General features: G+C 49.9%; 1 protein-coding gene across 1 annotated transcript in view; it reads left to right on the top strand.

The window, feature by feature from the left end:
- The window catches only part of PACS2 (phosphofurin acidic cluster sorting protein 2), a 550,048-nt gene that overhangs the window by 432,499 nt on the left and 100,740 nt on the right, over window positions 1-16,809 (top strand). Inside the window, exons 14-15 of the mRNA XM_030213995.1 lie at window positions 3,104-3,208; window positions 12,404-12,510. Coding sequence (XP_030069855.1) covers window positions 3,104-3,208; window positions 12,404-12,510 — 212 coding nt within the window. The remainder of the gene's footprint in view (window positions 1-3,103; window positions 3,209-12,403; window positions 12,511-16,809) is intronic.

Genomic DNA, 16,809 nt, shown 5'->3' with positions numbered 1-16,809 from the left:
CCCTAGGGTGCCCGGTTGGTGTCCTGACATGTGAGGGGGACCAGTGCACTACAAATACTGGCTCCTCCCACGACCAAGTGCCTTGAATTTGGCTGGGTTTGAGATGGCCGCCATGAGTTTCCAGTATCGGCGAAAACCAATGGTGGCCATCTCTAACGCTGGTGATCTCTAAGGCCGGCCCAAATGTTGAGAGTTGGCTGGCCCCGACCGTATTATCAAAACGAAAGATGGCCGGCCATCTTTTTCGATAATACGGTTGGAGACGCCACTTTACGGGGCTGTCTCCGGAGATGGCCGGCCTCGTTCGATTATGGCCCTCTAAGGAGGCATTCCTCTTCTTGTCATGTTGTGTAAAACACTCAATCACACCACACCAAAGATGTATTCAACAAAACTCACTTTGCTAAAATAGTAATAAATAACATGTCCAGGAAATCACAAGAGGACTTCAACTTTACACGTATTTACAGTTGCACTCCACATATGATTATATGGCTTTTTGAAAGAAGCTGTACTGTTTCAGAAATTTCTCGACAGGAAAAACTTTGATTTAATGTATTGCATATGACGATTTAGTTTATTTTATGATTTCAAGTGATGTTCTCTTCCTGGTTTTGTTTTCAACTTTTAGAGTAATCCACAGGGAACTTATAATATCTAGTGTATTGTATAATAGGATTTCTTTATTAAGTCAAGGAGTGTGGTAGCCGTGTATTTATTAAGTCAACAATCCGCTTTAATCCTCCAGTGTTTTTCATGCATGCTCACACTTGTCCCTTCCTAGACCTCAAAGGGTTTCCCCATCCAATCTCCTTGTCTGTTCACATGAGTGTCTTAATGGGAGGGTCCCCTTATACACCCACCATTCTCTTCATCTTCAGACAGAGGAATAAGACTCTCCCATCACTTGTTCCCATGATCCTGAGATGTCCTCTCCCTCCAGGATCTTTGCTCCTTTGCAAACCCTCCCTTTCCAGAAGAAGGACACCTGTGACATAAAACAGATAATAAAAATACAAAATGTTGCTTATTTCTTATCAAGTGTTTCTTTCGATCTCTGCTTCATTCAGGTTTTCATTAAATAGGTTGGAGGTTTCCTCTGGAATTTCAACAAGGCTTGGGGTTCTGAGGCTTGAAATTCTCCTCTATGGATTTTCTTTCTCGTCCTCTCAAGTGGGTTCCCATCAGTGAAAGCCCTCTTTTCAACGTCTCTTTGTGTAGGCTTGGAGTCCCCTACTGTTTTTCAACATCAAGCTCCATTTCCTATTCCCTTTCTTTGTTTTTGGAGCAGTATTACTACTTGTTTCTGCTGTCTCTGTAAGGAGTATTTTCCACCCCCTTGTATACAGGAAAACCTTCAATATATACCACCTTTGGTGCAATATCATTATTTCAGTTAAGTACATAAGTAATGCCACACTGGGAAAAGACCAAGGGTCCATCGAGCCCAGCATCCTGTCCACGACAGTGGCCAATCCAGGCCAAGGGCACCTGGCAAGCTTCCCAAACGTACAAACATTCTATACATGTTATTCCTGGAATTGTGGATTTTTCCCAAGTCCATTTAGTAGCGGTTTATGGACTTGTCCTTTAGGAAACCGTCTAACCCCGTTTTAAACTCTGCCAAGCTAACCGCCTTCACCACGTTCTCCGGCAATGGGTGAAGAAATATTTTCTCCTATTTGTTTTAAATTTATTACACTGTAGTTTCATTGCTAGTCCAGATTTTGCATACTGAATAAAAGCCTGAATATTGTTGTTTTCAGTAGATTTAAAAATATATGAGACATTAGAAGTTGGAACCACTAGAAGAGGGCAGGTGACCACTCTGTATTATCTGAAGATTGAAAGGATGGAACGTGAGCACTGATATTAAATTAAATATGGAAAACAAAACTACAGTGACAAGAACTTGCATACAATCAAAGCCGCATGTCACGTCACCCCCCGGTGGGTTCTTATCCATGGGGCCTTTATAGACACCAATATATAAGGTGTGGAGGAGTAGCCTAATGATTAGTGCAATGGCCTGAGAGCCAGGGGAACCAGGTTAAGTTTCCTACTGCAGCTCCTTGTGACTCTGGGGTGTCACTTAACCCTCCTTTGCCCCCAGGTACAAAATAAGTACTTGTATGTAACATGTAAACCACTTTGATTTTAACCACAGAGACTGTATGTCAAGTCCCATCCCATTTCCCTTTCTGTTTTTTTTCTTTCTTTTCCTACATTGTTAGTTCTTTTGCATTATCCTGTTGTAGTATGATGAAAAAATAAAGGAAAAACAAATTAAATATGCTTTTCAGAGAATGGGACACACTCTGGTGCTCCCTCATGACTTCTGTAGTACTGGCTGCATCATCAGGTTTGAACAAGTTCCTATACTGATAGGGTAGATTTGGAGACAGCCAGTACCAGTACCATGGAATCTAGCTACTTTTTAGGATCATGCCAGGTACTTGCAGCCTGGATTGGCCGCTGTTGGTGACAAGGTACTGGGCTTAGTGGACCTTTGGCTTGACCCTGCATGATTATGTTTTGTGTCTGAACAAAATTGTAGCACCTACCCCAAATTTTATGTTCCATTTTTTAGAAAATAAAGATCTGTCTTTATAATAGTCACTATCCCTTTTTTAAACAATCCTTTTTTTTTCTAAAGATTCTCTGTTATGACAAACTGATCTCCAAAGGAACTTATAGCATATTTAACAGATGTCAGTTTGCTATTGCAAGCAAGCACATTTTGTAAATCAAGCTGTTACAAAGAATTAGGACTCCTTTTACAATGCAGTGCAACTGATTAGCATGCGCTGAATGCAAAGAAGCCCTTGAGAATTACATGGGCTTCTTTGCATTCAGCATGCTGCTAATTGGCAGTGCTGCTTTGTAAAAGGAGTCCTTAGTTTTCCTTGGTACAGGTGGAGGCAAGAATATCCTAGTCATTGCAGACCACTCTGCATAACTAGACAGCCTGAGTGTCAGATCAGCTTTGAACCAGCTAGCTTGTAGATAATTCTGTTGCATTTTATTGACTTGGTTTCCTGGATTTTAGGCAGACTTAAGTTGTTAAAAGCAATTTTTTTTCTATTTGTATTGGGATTTTTAGATACCCAGGAAAACTGTGTATGACCAGCTAAACCACATCCTGATTTCTGATGACCACCTACCTGAAAACATTATTCTTATCAATACTTCAGACTGGCAGGGTCAGGTATGTCAAATTGTCCTAGCAAATCACATCCAAGATTGCTTCCTATTGATGCCACTTCTGCTCAGTGTAAGATAGATTTGCAGGTTAGGTGGTTGCAGCAGAATACTATGCTTCTCCTTAGCAATATACCCGGGTTCAAGTCTCACATCTCCCAATGAAGGTACTTCCATTTTTGTTGCCTCAGGTACAACTTAAATTGTAAGCCTCTTGAGCAGAGAGATAGCTCTGTACTTGATTTTAATTTGCCTTGAGCTAGAATTTGAAAAACACATAATTAACTCCTCTGTTTACTAAACCACACTAGCAGCTGTCATTCGCTAATGCTGACACAGCCCATTCACTTTGAATGTACTGTGTCGGCAATGTTGTGCGGCAGCAACTAGCACAGCTTAGTAAACGGGGTAAATCAAAAATCCAAATCAGCTCACAAGATTCAGAACACTCGTTCCTGGTCTGCACTGAAACAATGTAATCTATTATATGCCCGCACTGCTTTCATTCCTCCTTTTAGAGGTTTGGTACAATCAAAGAAACTTTTGGCTGTTCTATGGTTTAGAATGAGAATCATTTTTTCTCTAGTATAACAGCAACCAATGTCATCCATTAGACCTCGGAATTTTTATGTATTTTTTTCTAAACACTTGTGAAATAGCAATTAGAGATACTGATTTCTGGACCATCATAATTGCTTATTCTCCGAGAACAAGCAGGCTGCTTGTTCTCACTGATGGGTGACGTCCACGGCAGCCCCCTCCAATCGGAATCTTCACTAGCAAAGGCCTTTGCTAGCCCTCGCGCACCGCGCATGCGTGACCGTCTTCCCGCCCGCACCGGCTCGTGTTCGTCAGTCTTCTTTTGTCCGCGCTCGGGACGGTCGTGTTTTGCCGCCATTTCGTACCCCTCAAGTTGACCTCGCGCGTCTTTGCGATTTTCGCTTAAAAAAAAGAGACCGATCCGGTTTTTACCCCTTTCCCGTGTTTCCAGCTTTTTCCCCGCATAAGTTTCCTTTCGCTTTCGGGACCGGCCTATTTGGCCTCGGTACGGGTTTTTTCTCCCTTCTTTTTGGTGCCTTTCGTCATCATCGCGAATTTTGATTTCGCCTGCGTGATTTTTCCGCCCATGTCATCGAAGTCTTCCAGCGGCTTCAAGAAGTGCACCCAGTGCGCCCGGGTAATTTTGCTCACTGATAGGCACGCTTCGTGTCTTCAGTGTCTGGGGGCTGGGCACCGCCCGCAGGCCTGCAGTCTTTGTGCTCTTTTGAAAAAGAGGACTCAGGTAGCGAGATTGGCCCAGTGGAACGCGTTGTTCTCGGGCTCTTCGACGACGACAGCACGGGATTCGTCAAGTGCATCGACGTCGACAGCATCGAAGTCTTCGACCTCTGCATCGGCATCAACTGCATCGAGGCTTCTACCTCCTGGATCGTCGGTACAGAGACATCGAAAGGCTGCGTCGACGTCGGTGGTACCGGGACCTCCGCTATTGCTGATGTCGTCGGACGGTGGTGCTTCGTCTGGAGTGCAGGTGAGGGCTGTCCATTCCCCTGTCTGGTGGCGGTGAGCCTTCGGGTGGGTCTCCTCCTGCCCTGAGGGCTCCTGCGGTACAGCCCCCCCCCCCCCCCCCCCCCCAAGATCGACCTTCTTCGGCCTCGGCCCCGAGGAAGAGACGGTTGGATTCTACGTCTTCCTCGTCGGTACCGGGAAGCTCCGGTGACATGCTTCGCTTGAAGAAGTCAAAGAAGCATCGACACCGGTCTCCTTCCCGTCTCGGTACCGAGAGCTCTGGGTCGCCGAGGGAGTCGGCACCCAGTAGGCATCGGCACTGGGAGGACCGCTCACCCTCTATTCAGGAGGTGTCGATGCGCTCCCCCTTGGACAGCCCGGAACTGCCTCCAAGCCCGGAACAGACTCTGACCTCGACGCCTGCATCGGCTTCTCAGTCTTTCTCCACAGCCGCTCTGCATGAGAGTCTCCAGGCCGTTCTTCCAGAGATTCTGGGAGAGCTGTTGCACCCTTCTCCGGTACTGGGGGTGCTTACGCCACCGGTACCATCGGGTGAGGCGATGGCTGGCCCTTTGCCCGAGGTGAGGTCTCTGGTATCGGTACTGCTTGCGGTACCGGCTACGGCCGCCTCCCAGGCAGACTCCCTGACGACGTCGGCGGAGGGAGCTTCGCCATTGCTGGCGAGGGAGTCCACCTCTCGACGCTCCTACCGTGGCCGTGTTCCCACGGAGTCGAGTCGGGCACTGCTTCAGACGCAAGTCCGTGATCTTGTCTGATACCGATGGTGAGGCCTCGTGGGAGGAGGAGGAGGACATCAGATATTTCTCTTCTGACCCCACTCCCTCCCCTGAAAGGCAGCTTTCTCCTCCCGAGAGTCTGTCTTTCGCGGCCTTTGTCTGGGAGATGTCTAAGGCCATCCTCTTCCCGGCGGTCGTGGAGGATGAGTCCAGGGCTGAGATGTTTGAGCTCTTGGACTATCCTTCTCCACCTAAGGAAGCGTCCACAGTACCCATGCATCATGTCCTAAAAAAGACATTGCTGGCGAACTGGACCAAGCCATTAACTAATCCCCACATTCCCAAGAAGATCGAATCCCAGTATCGGATCCATGGGGACCCAGAGCTGATGCGCACTCAGTTGCCTCACGACTCTGGTGTGATGGATCTGGTCCTAAAGAAGGCTAAAAGTTCTAGAGAGCATGCTTCGGCGCCCCCGGGTAGAGACTCCAGAACCTTAGACTCCTTTGGGAGGAAGGCCTATCATTCCTCTATGCTCGTGGCCAAGATTCAGTCCTACCAGCTCTACACGAGCATCCATATGCCGAACAATGTGCGACAGTTGGCGGGCTTGGTGGACAAGCTCCCTTCTGAGCAAGCCAAGCCGTTTCAGGAGGTGGTCAGGCAGCTGAAGGCGTGCAGAAAATTCCTGGCCAGAGGGGTATATGATACCTTTGATGTTGCATCCAGGGCTGCTGCTCAAGGTGTGGTGATGCGCAGACTCTCATGGCTGCGTGCCTCCGACCTGGCGAATAGGATCCAGCAGCGGATTGTGGACTCCCCGTGCCGAGCGGACAACATTTTGGGAGAAAAGGTCGAACAGGTGGTAGAACAGCTCCACCAGCGGGATAACACTTTCGACAAATTCTCCCGCCGGCAGCCTTCAGCATCTATCTCATCAGGTAGACGTTTTTATGGGGGAAGGAGGGCTGTTCCCTACTCTTCTGGTAAGCGTAGATACAATCCTCCCTCTTGCCAGCCTGCGGCCCAGGCTAAGCCCCAGCGCGCTCGCTCTCGTCAGCAACGTGTGGCTCAGCAAGGCCCCATGGCTCCCCAGCAAAAGCAAGGGACGAGCTTTTGACTGGCTCCAGCAGAGCATAGCCGACATCAACATGTCTGTGCCGGGCGATATGCCGGTCGGGGGGAGGTTGAAAGTTTTTCACCAAAGGTGGCCTCTTGTAACCTCCGACCGTTGGGTTCTTCAAATAGTTCGACAAGGGTACACCCTCAATTTGACCTCGAAGCCTCCAAATTGCCCACCAGGAGCTCAGTCCTACAGCTTCCAGCACAAGCAGGTACTTGCAGAGGAACTCTCCGCCCTTCTCAGCGCCAATGCGGTCGAGCCCGTGCCATCCGGGCAAGAAGGGCTGGGATTCTATTCCAGGTACTTCCTTGTGGAAAAGAAAACAGGGGGGATGCGTCCCATCCTAGACCTAAGGGCCCTGAACAAATATCTGGTCAAGGAAAAGTTCAGGATGCTTTCCCTGGGCACCCTTCTTCCCATGATTCAGGAAAACGATTGGCTATGCTCTCTGGACTTGAAGGACGCCTACACGCACATCCCGATATTGCCAGCTCACAGTCAGGATCTGCGATTTCGTCTGGGCACACGTCACTTCCATTACTGTGTGCTACCCTTTGGGCTCGCCTCTGCGCCCAGAGTGTTCACGAAGTGCCTGGCTGTAGTAGCAGCAGCGCTTCGCAGGCTGGGAGTGCAAGTGTTCCCTTATCTCGACGATTGGCTGGTGAAGAACAATTCCGAGGCAGGAGCTCTACAGTCCATGCAGATGACTATTCGCCTCCTGGAGCTGCTGGGGTTTGTGATAAATTACCCAAAGTCCCATCTTCTCCCAGTACAGAGACTCGAATTCATAGGAGCTCTGCTGGATTCTCGGACGGCTCGTGCCTATCTTCCGGAGACAAGGCCAACAATCTGCTGTCCCTCGTCTCCCGGGTACTAGCGTCCCAGCAGATCACAGCTCGGCAGATGTTGAGATTGCTTGGCCACATGGCCTCCACAGTTCATGTGACTCCCATGGCTCGTCTTCACATGCAATCTGCTCAATGGACCCTAGCTTCCCTGTGGTTTCAGGCTGCTGGGGATCTAGAAGACGCGATCCACCTGTCCACGAGTTTTCTCAAATCCCTGTACTGGTGGATGATTTGGTTCAATTTGACTCTGGGACGCCCTTTCCAAATTCCTCAGCCACAAAAGGTGCTGACTACGAATGCGTCTCTCCTGGGGTGGGGAGCTCATGTCGATGGGCTTCACACCCAGGGAAGCTGGTCCCTCCAGGAACGCGATCTACAGATCAATCTCCTGGAGTTACGAGCGGTCTGGAACGCTCTGAAGGCTTTCAGAGATCGGCTGTCCCACCAAATTATCCAAATTCAGACAGACAACCAGGTTGCCATGTATTTCATCAACAAGCAGGGGGGCACCGGATCTCGCCCCCTGTGTCAGGAAGCTGTCAGCATGTGGCTGTGGGCTCGCCGTTACGGCATGTTGCTCCAAGCCACATATCTGGCAGGCGTAAACAACAGTCTGGCCGACAGGTTGAGCAGGATTATGCAACCTCACGAGTGGTCGCTCAACTCCCGAGTAGTGCGCCGGATCTTCCAGGTGTGGGGCACCCTCTTGGTAGATCTCTTTGCATCTCGAGCCAACCACAAGGTCCCTCAGTTCTGTTCCAGACTTCAGGCCCACGGCCGACTGGCATCGGATGCCTTCCTCCTGGATTGGGGGGAGGGCCTGCTGAATGCTTATCCTCCCATACCTCTGGTGGGGAAGACTTTGTTGAAACTCAAGCAAGACCGAGGCACCATGATTCTGATTGCTCCTTTTTGGCCGCGTCAGATCTGGTTCCCTCTCCTTCTGGAGTTGTCCTCCAAAGAACAGTGGAGATTGGAGTGTTTTCCGACCCTCATCACACAGAACGAAGGGGCGCTTTTGCATCCCAACCTCCAGTCTCTGGCTCTCACGGCCTGGATGTTGAGAGCGTAGACTTTGCCTCTTTGGGTCTGTCAGAGGGTGTCTCCCGTGTCTTGCTTGCTTCCAGAAAAGATTCCACTAAGAGGAGTTACTTCTTTTCATGGAGGAGGTTTGCCGTCTGGTGTGACAGCAAGGCCTTAGATCCTCGCTCCTGTCCAACACAGACCCTGCTTGAATACCTTCTACACTTGTCTGAGTCTGGTCTCAAGACCAACTCTGTAAGGGTTCACCTTAGCGCAATCAGTGCATACCATTACCGTGTGGAAGGTAAGCCGATCTCAGGACAGCCTTTAGTTGTTCGCTTCATGAGAGGTTTGCTTTTGTCTTGCCAACATTCTTTCCCCGTCCGCATTCCTGCCCTGCTGAACGTCAGCTGCACACATTGGACTGCAAAAGAGCATTGGCCTTCTATCTGGAGCGGACACAGCCCAACAGACAGTCCGCCCAATTGTTTGTTTCTTTTGATCCCAACAGGAGGGGAGTGGCTGTGGGGAAACGCACCATTTCCAATTGGCTAGCAGATTGCATTTCCTTCACTTACGCCCAGGCTGGGCTGGCTCTTGAGGGTCATGTCACGGCTCATAGTGTTAGAGCCATGGCAGCCTCAGTGGCCCACTTGAAGTCAGCCACTATTGAAGAGATTTGCAAGGCTGCGACGTGGTCATCTGTCCACACATTCTCATCTCATTACTGCCTGCAGCAGAATACCCGACGCGACAGTCGGTTCGGGCAGTCAGTGCTTCAGAATCTGTTTGGGGTTTAGAATCCAACTCCACCCCCCTAGGCCCATGTTTATTCTGTTCCAGGCTACACTCTCTGTTAGTTGGATAAGTTGTTAGGTCAATCTCAGTTATGTCCTCGCCGTTGCGAGGCCCAATTGACCTTGTTTGTTGTTTTGAGTGAGCCTGGGGGCTAGGGATACCCCATCAGTGAGAACAAGCAGCCTGCTTGTCCTCTGAGAAAGCCAATGCTTCATACCTGTAGAAGGTATTCTCCGAGGACAGCAGGCTGATTGTTCTCACAAACCCGCCCGCCTCCCCTTTGGAGTTGTGTCTTCCCTTGTCTTTGTCTTGCTATATACGGGACTGACGAACACAAGCCGGTTCGGGTGGGAAGGCGGTCGTGCATGTGCGGTGCGCATGGGCGTGCGAGGACTAGCAAAGGCCTTTGCTAGTGAAGATTCCGATTGGAGGGGGCTGCCGTGGACGTCACCCATCAGTGAGAACAATCAGCCTGCTGTCCTCGGAGAATACCTTCTACAGGTATGTAGCATTCGCTTTAACAGTCCTACACAATGTTATGCAGAGGGTCTCTAGTTTGATCACTGCTTGAAAGGTGACACCTAGTGGCCACATTCAGGGCTCATAATGCAGTTTCTGGAGCAAGCCCTGATATATGGCCCCAGCCTAGGACAGGTGTATTGACCAGTTGAGGTAAGTGATAGGGATAGGAGTGGGAGAGAGCATATAATAGAGGAGAAATCCCCAGGTGTTTGTGAATAAAGGCTTATGGTACCAGAGCCCAGGAAAAAAATACCAAGTTAAAAAAAAAAACAGGGCTGCACATTTAATGTGTTAACATGATTAACACATTAAAATTTTAACTCACTTTAAAGCTTAATGCGATTAACACATTAGGCTCCCTGCTCCTTGTCCTACAAATCTGACATCTTTATCTCCCTCTTCAGTGGTCTGGCATATCTCTCTTCCTCCTGGCACCTCTGTTCCTTCCTCCTCTCTCCACTTGTGAGCGTTCTGACATCTTTCAATCTCCCTCCCTCTCTCAGCCCTCCAAACTTGCCTTTAAGGTCAGCAGTGCTAAAGACAGACTTTTGGCCAGCCCAAAGCCATCTCTCTAGCATCCCACCACCTCTGATGGAACTTCGTGTTTCTGGCAGGTGGAACGCTACAGCCCTGAGCTGGCCAGAAGCAGTGTGTCTTTAATGCAGTCAGACATAAAGGCAAGTTTGGAGGGCCATGGGAGGGAAGGATTGAAAGATGCTGGGGTGTGGGAAGAGGGGAGAGGAGACCAGAGGCAGGCACTGATGCTGGGACCTATGGAAGAAGGAGGAAGCAGTGGTGTTCCTAGGGTGGCTGACACCCGGGGCGGATCGCCGATGCGCCCCCCCCCCCCCAGGTGATGCGCCCCCCCCCCACCCCTGGCAAAAGGACACCCCCCCCCCCGGGCGCATTTTTACCTGCTTGGGGGGGGGGGGGGGGTGCCGCCGCACGCCTGTCGTCTTTGCTCGTTCCCTGCTCCCTCTGCCCCGGAACAGGAAAACCTGTTCCGGGGCAGAGGGAGCAGGGAACGAGCAAAGCCGACAGGCGCGTGGCACCCCCCCAGCGGCGTCCACCCGGGGCGGACCGCCCCCCCTCCTTGGTACACCACTGGGAGGAAGAGAAAGATGCTAGAGTGCATGGTGTTGAGAGGGACAGATAACTAGAAATAGGGGATGGAAGAAAGAAAGAAGGGAGATGCAGAACATGAATGGAAAGGAGGGGAAAGGAAGAGAGAGGGGAAAGCACATGGAAGGAAAGAAATGCCTCCCATGGATGGAGGGGAGGGGAAGGGAAGAGATGGAAACTAGATAGATTTGAGGAGGCAGAAAAATGGAAGAAAGTTGAACATGAAAGATGGATATTGGGCAGGAAGTGAAGAAGAAAGGAGTAAAGAAAAAAATAGTGAATGGACCGGAGACCCTCTAAATAAGCTGGGTTTAAAAAATGTTTGGACAATTCCTGGAGGAAAAGTCCATAGTCTGTTATTGTGATGGACATGGGGGAAGCCACTGCTTACCATGGGATTGGTAGCATGGAATGTTGCCACTATTTGGGTTTCTGCCAAGTGATTGACCTGGATTGGCCACTGTTGGAAACAGGATACTGGGCTAGATGGACTATTGGTCTGGTGCAGTATGGCTATTCTTATGTTCTTAACAGAAGGAAGCAGAGACAAGGAACAAGATAAGAGAAATAAAATCACTAGACTACAAAGGAAGAAAAATAATTTTCAATTTAGTAATTGAAATATCAGTTTTGAGAATTTACATGTGCCCCTCTATATTTTGCACAGTACAAGAGGAAATGTGAAGGAGATGTTTTATGCAATTACTCATGCGATTAAAATGTTTAATAATGTACAACCCGACAAAAAATACTGTTTCATGAGAGCTTTAGTAAGGCTTTCTGTAGGTATGTTGTAGGTAGCATGACCTTAGAATAGGAGTGTGCATCTATGGCTTTCAGTCACTTTTAATTTCCATGCAGCCACTTAATATTCCCTTTGTTCTGGCTCACTGTAAATTGCGTGTCCAGACCTAATCTATTAATGATACCAATGAAGCCTCTAGTGTCCACTTTTCATGATGCATTGAGATGCCATCAATAATGTCAGTAGGGCAACATAAAGAGCCACTTCTGCATGACCAGAAAGGAATCAGGTGCCATGTTGGAGAAGCCTGACATGGCCAGTGCAGAGAAGGAAGGGAAAGCCTTAACAAGGCAGGTTGGAGGATGCTGGGGTTGGGTGTTGAGAAAGGAAAGTGGGGGTCCAGCTGACAAAGTACTAGGTTCTGGGGAAAAGGGAATGGGATTGGACTGCCCTTCCTCAGCTTGTTAGACTACCGTCAGACCTCCATTCCAGCCTTGTCCCCCAGTATGTTCTTGAGACCAAAAAGTTTGTCCACCCTCGCTTTAGAGAGGTATGCACTTTAAACAAATGCATAAGTCTCCTGGATAAGTACTCAGCCTTTTATGAGCATATTTGTATTGTATTATTTGCAGTTTCAATGATAATTGTCTTAAATATTTTGTAACTCTTCTGTCTTATGCAATAGTTACTGCAATTGGAGTGCTAGATTTAGAGAGAAGATAAATTACTGGTTATGCTAATTGACAACCTCTGTTTTTCTATTGTTTTTCCCAAGTTTCTCTCTGATATTTTGCAAAAACATAATCTACCTTTGGTTGGCACTTGTTCCCCTGCTGATATTCAGGCTGCTTTCAACACCATTGTGTCTCGGATACAGAGATAGTAAGTGTTTTTGAGATTCTTATTTTTCTTTATAAATTGAGATGAGTTTGATATTGCACCCAAGTTTTAAACTTTTGCCTATTCTGCCATGTTTATTCTTTTCAGCCCAGTGGAAGTTGGAAATAAATTATACATAAAGAGTTGAGATTGTCTATACATCTGTCTGGAAGCAAAATAACTTAAAATGTAATAAAACAGGATCAAATGTGGCATAAGGGGGAAAAACCCCAATAAAAAGACACATTAGGGCCAAAAATGGACCAGATCAGACCAAGGGTTTCAAAGAAGTAACTTTCCCAAAAAAGGTCCTAATAAATTTTATGAGAAAAATGATTCACCATAGAAACTTTAATGAGACATTCTCCACATGCTTTCCCCATCACAGCACACCACTGTTGTTGCTGTAGTAATGCAGTAAATGACAGCAGGTAAAGACCAACATGGTCCATCCAGTCTGCTCAGAAAGGTGGCCTCTCTTCGCAGGTTATCCCCCCATCCCCCTTGTTAGGGTTGTGCTTCTGCACTTTGCAGGTTACTCCCTCTAAGCTCGCTCTCTCTCTCTCTCTCTCTCTCTCTCTCTCTCTCTCTCTCTGTCTGTGTATCATTTGTTTTGCTTTAAACTCATCCTTTTACCATCCAAGGATCCTCTGCGTTTATCCCAATCCTTTATAAATTTTCAGTAATTTTCCCCATCACCTCTATTAGAAGAGCATTTCAGGCATCCACCACCCTCTCTCTGAAAAAGTATTTCCTGTTGTTGCTTTTGTTTATCTCCTTACAGCATCATATATGTCCTCTAGTTGTGAAGCCTCCCCATTTTTGAAAAATGTTTGTTTGTTCAGTCATTGCTTTCAAGTATTTAAATGGCTGAATCATATCTTTCCTTTCCTCCAGGGTATACATATTCAAGTCTCGTATGTCTTCTGGCACATTTTAGTCCTTTTCCTCTGAACAACTTTGAGTCTTTTTAAGTCTTTGGCAAGATATGGCCTTCAAAATTGAACTCCATGTGCAGTCTCACTAATGACTTGTACAGGAGCATTATCACCACCTCCTTTCTGCTGGTTATGCCCCTCTGTGCAGCCAAACATCCTTCTGCTTTGGCCACCACTTTATCACTTCATTTCTCCACCATAAAATCATCAGACACTGTCCCCCAACCCCCTTTCCAGGTCTGTGCACATCAGCCTGTCATCTCCTATCACATAGAGTTCCTTTGGATTTCTGTACCCCTATTACATCACTCTACTTTTCTTCACATTCTCCGAGGACAAGCAGGCTGCTTGTTCTCACTGATGGGTGACGTCCACGGCAGCCCCTCCAATCGGAATCTTCACTAGCAAAAGCCTTTGCTAGCCCTCGCGCGCCCATGCGCACCGCGCATGCGCGGCCGTCTTCCCGCCTGAAACCGGCTCGTGCCGGCCAGTCTTCTTTTGTCTGCGCTCGGTACGGTCGTGTTACGCCGTTCGCGCCCCTTAAGTTGACCTCGCGCATCTCTTTTGACTTTTCGCTACAGAAAAAAAAAAAAAAAAAGGATTTCGGAAGACGACCTTTTCGGTCTTTTTCCCTTTCCTCTATTTTCAGTTTTTGCCCCGGTAAGTTTCTTTTCGTCTTCGGGGTAGGCCCTTTTGAGGCCTCGGGTCGAATTTTTTCTCCCCCTCTTTTTGGTGCCTTACGCAATCTCGCCGCCGTGATTTTTCCGCCCATGTCATCGAAGTCTCCCAGCGGCTTCAAGAAGTGCGCCCGGGTAATCTCGCTCACTGACAGGCACGCGTCGTGTCTTCAGTGTCTGGGGGCTGGGCACCACCCGCAGGCCTGTAGTCTGTGCACCCTTTTACAAAAGCGGACTCAGCGAGATTGGCCCAGTGGAACGTTTTGTTCTCGGGTTCTTCGTCGGCATCGGCACCGGGAGTATCGAGTGCATCGACGTCGACAGCGTCCAGACCTTCGTCCTCGACCGCGACTGCATCGAGGGCATCGACCCTCTGCATCGGGGCTGAGACATCGGAAGGCTGCGTCGGCGTCGGTGGTACCAGGACCTCCACTTCTGCTGATGTCGTTGGACGATGGTGCTTCAACTGGAGTGCAGGTGAGGGCTGTCCATTCCCCTGCTGGTGGCGGTGAGCCTTCGGGTGGGTCTCCCCCTACCCTGAGGGCTCCTGCGGTACAGCCCCCCCCCGAGACCGACCTTCGGCCTCGGCCCCGAGGAAGCGACGGCTGGATTCTACGTCCTCCTCGTCGGTGCCGGGAAGCTCCGGGGACATGCTTCGTTCCAAAAAGTCGAAGAAGCATCGACACCGGTCCCCTTCCCGTATCGGCACCGAGAGCTCTGGGTCGCCGAGGGAGTCGGCACCCAGTAGGCATCGGCACCGAGAGGACCGCTCACCCTCTGTTCAAGAGGTGTCGATGCGCTCCACTATGGACAGCCCGGAACAGCCTCCACGCCCGGAACAGACTCTGACATCGACTCCTGCATCGGCTTCCACGTCTTTCTCCACAGCCGCTCTGCACGAGAGTCTCCGGGCCGTTCTCCCAGAGATCCTGGGAGAGCTGTTGCGCCCTTCCCCTCCGGTACCGGGGGTGCTTGTGCCACCGGTACCGTCGAGTGAGGCGCCGGCTGGCCCCTTGCCCGGGGTGAGGTCTCCGACATCGATGCCGCGTGCGGTACCGACTGCGGTCGCCTCCCAGGAAGGCTCCCCGACGACGTCAGCGGAGGGAGCTTTGCCGGTGCTGGCGAGGGAGTCTACCTCTCGACGCTCCCACCGTGGCCGTGTTTCCACGGAGTCGAGCTGGGCACGGCTTCAGACACAGGTTCATGAACTTGTCTGATACCGATGGTGAGGCCTCGTGGGAGGAGGAGGAGGACATCAGATATTTCTCTGACGAGGAGTCTGAGGGCCTTCCTTCTGATCCCACTCCCTCCCCTGAAAGGCAGCTTTCTCCTCCCGAGAGTCTGTCTTTTGCGGCCTTTGTCCGGGAGATGTCTACGGCCATCCCCTTCCCGGTGGTTGTGGAGGACGAGCCCAGGGCTGAAATGTTTGTGCTCCTGGACTATCCTTCTCCACCTAAGGAAGCATCCACAGTACCCATGCATCATGTCCTCAAAAAGACATTGCTGGCGAACTGGACCAAGCCATTAAGTAATCCCCACATTCCCAAGAAGATCGAGTCCCAGTACCGGATCCATGGGGACCCAGAGTTGATGCGCACTCAGTTGCCTCACGACTCTGGAGTTGTGGATTTGGCCCTAAAGAAGGCTAAGAGTTCTAGGGAGCATGCTTCGGCACCCCCGGGCAAGGACTCTAGAACCTTAGACTCCTTTGGGAGGAAGGCCTACCATTCTTCTATGCTCGTGGCCAAAATCCAGTCCTACCAGCTCTACACGAGCATACATATGCGGAATAATGTGCGGCAGCTGGCGGGCTTGGCGGATAAGCTCCCTCCTGAGCAAGCCAAGCCATTTCAGGAGGTGGTCAGGCAGCTGAAGGCGTGCAGAAAATTCCTGGCCAGAGGGGTGTACGACACCTTTGATGTTGCATCCAGGGCCGCTGCTCAAGGTGTGGTGATGCGCAGGCTCTCATGGCTGCATGCCTCCGACCTGGAGAATAGGATCCAGCAGCGGATTGCGGACTCGCCTTGCCGTTCGGATGATATTTTTGGAGAGAAGGTCGAACAGGTGGTAGAGCAGCTCCACCAGCGGGATACCGCTTTCGACAAGTTCTCCCGCCGGCAGCCTTCAGCCTCTACCTCTACAGGTAGACGTTTTTATGGGGGAAGGAAGACTGTTCCCTACTCTTCTGGTAAGCGTAGGTACAGTCCTCCTTCTCGACAGCCTGCGGTCCAGGCTAAGCCCCAGCGCGCTCGCTCTTGTCAGCAGCGTGCGCCTCAGCAAGGCCCCTGGGCTCCCCAGCAAAAGCAAGGGACGAGCTTTTGACTGGCTCCAGCAGAGCATAGCCGACATCCAAGTGTCAGTGCCGGGCGACCTGCCGGTCGGAGGGAGGTTGAAAGTTTTTCACCAAAGGTGGCCTCTCATAACCTCCGATCAGTGGGTTCTTCAAATAGTCCGGCAAGGATACACCCTCAATTTGGCCTCCAAACCTCCAAATTGTCCACCGGGAGCTCAGTCTTACAGCTTCCAACACAAGCAGGTACTTGCAGAGGAACTCTCCGCCCTTCTCAGCGCCAATGCGGTCGAGCCCGTGCCATCTGGGCAGGAAGGGCTGGGATTCTATTCCAGGTACTTCCTTGTGGAAAAGAAAACAGGGGGGATGCGTCCCATCCTAGACCTAAGGGCCCTGA

The sequence above is a fragment of the Microcaecilia unicolor genome, chromosome 9, assembly GCF_901765095.1.
Source record: "Microcaecilia unicolor chromosome 9, aMicUni1.1, whole genome shotgun sequence".
Lineage (NCBI taxonomy): Eukaryota > Metazoa > Chordata > Amphibia > Gymnophiona > Siphonopidae > Microcaecilia > Microcaecilia unicolor.
The sequence above is the reverse complement of the archived record's forward strand: the minus strand, read 5'-3'. Positions and strand labels throughout refer to the sequence as shown.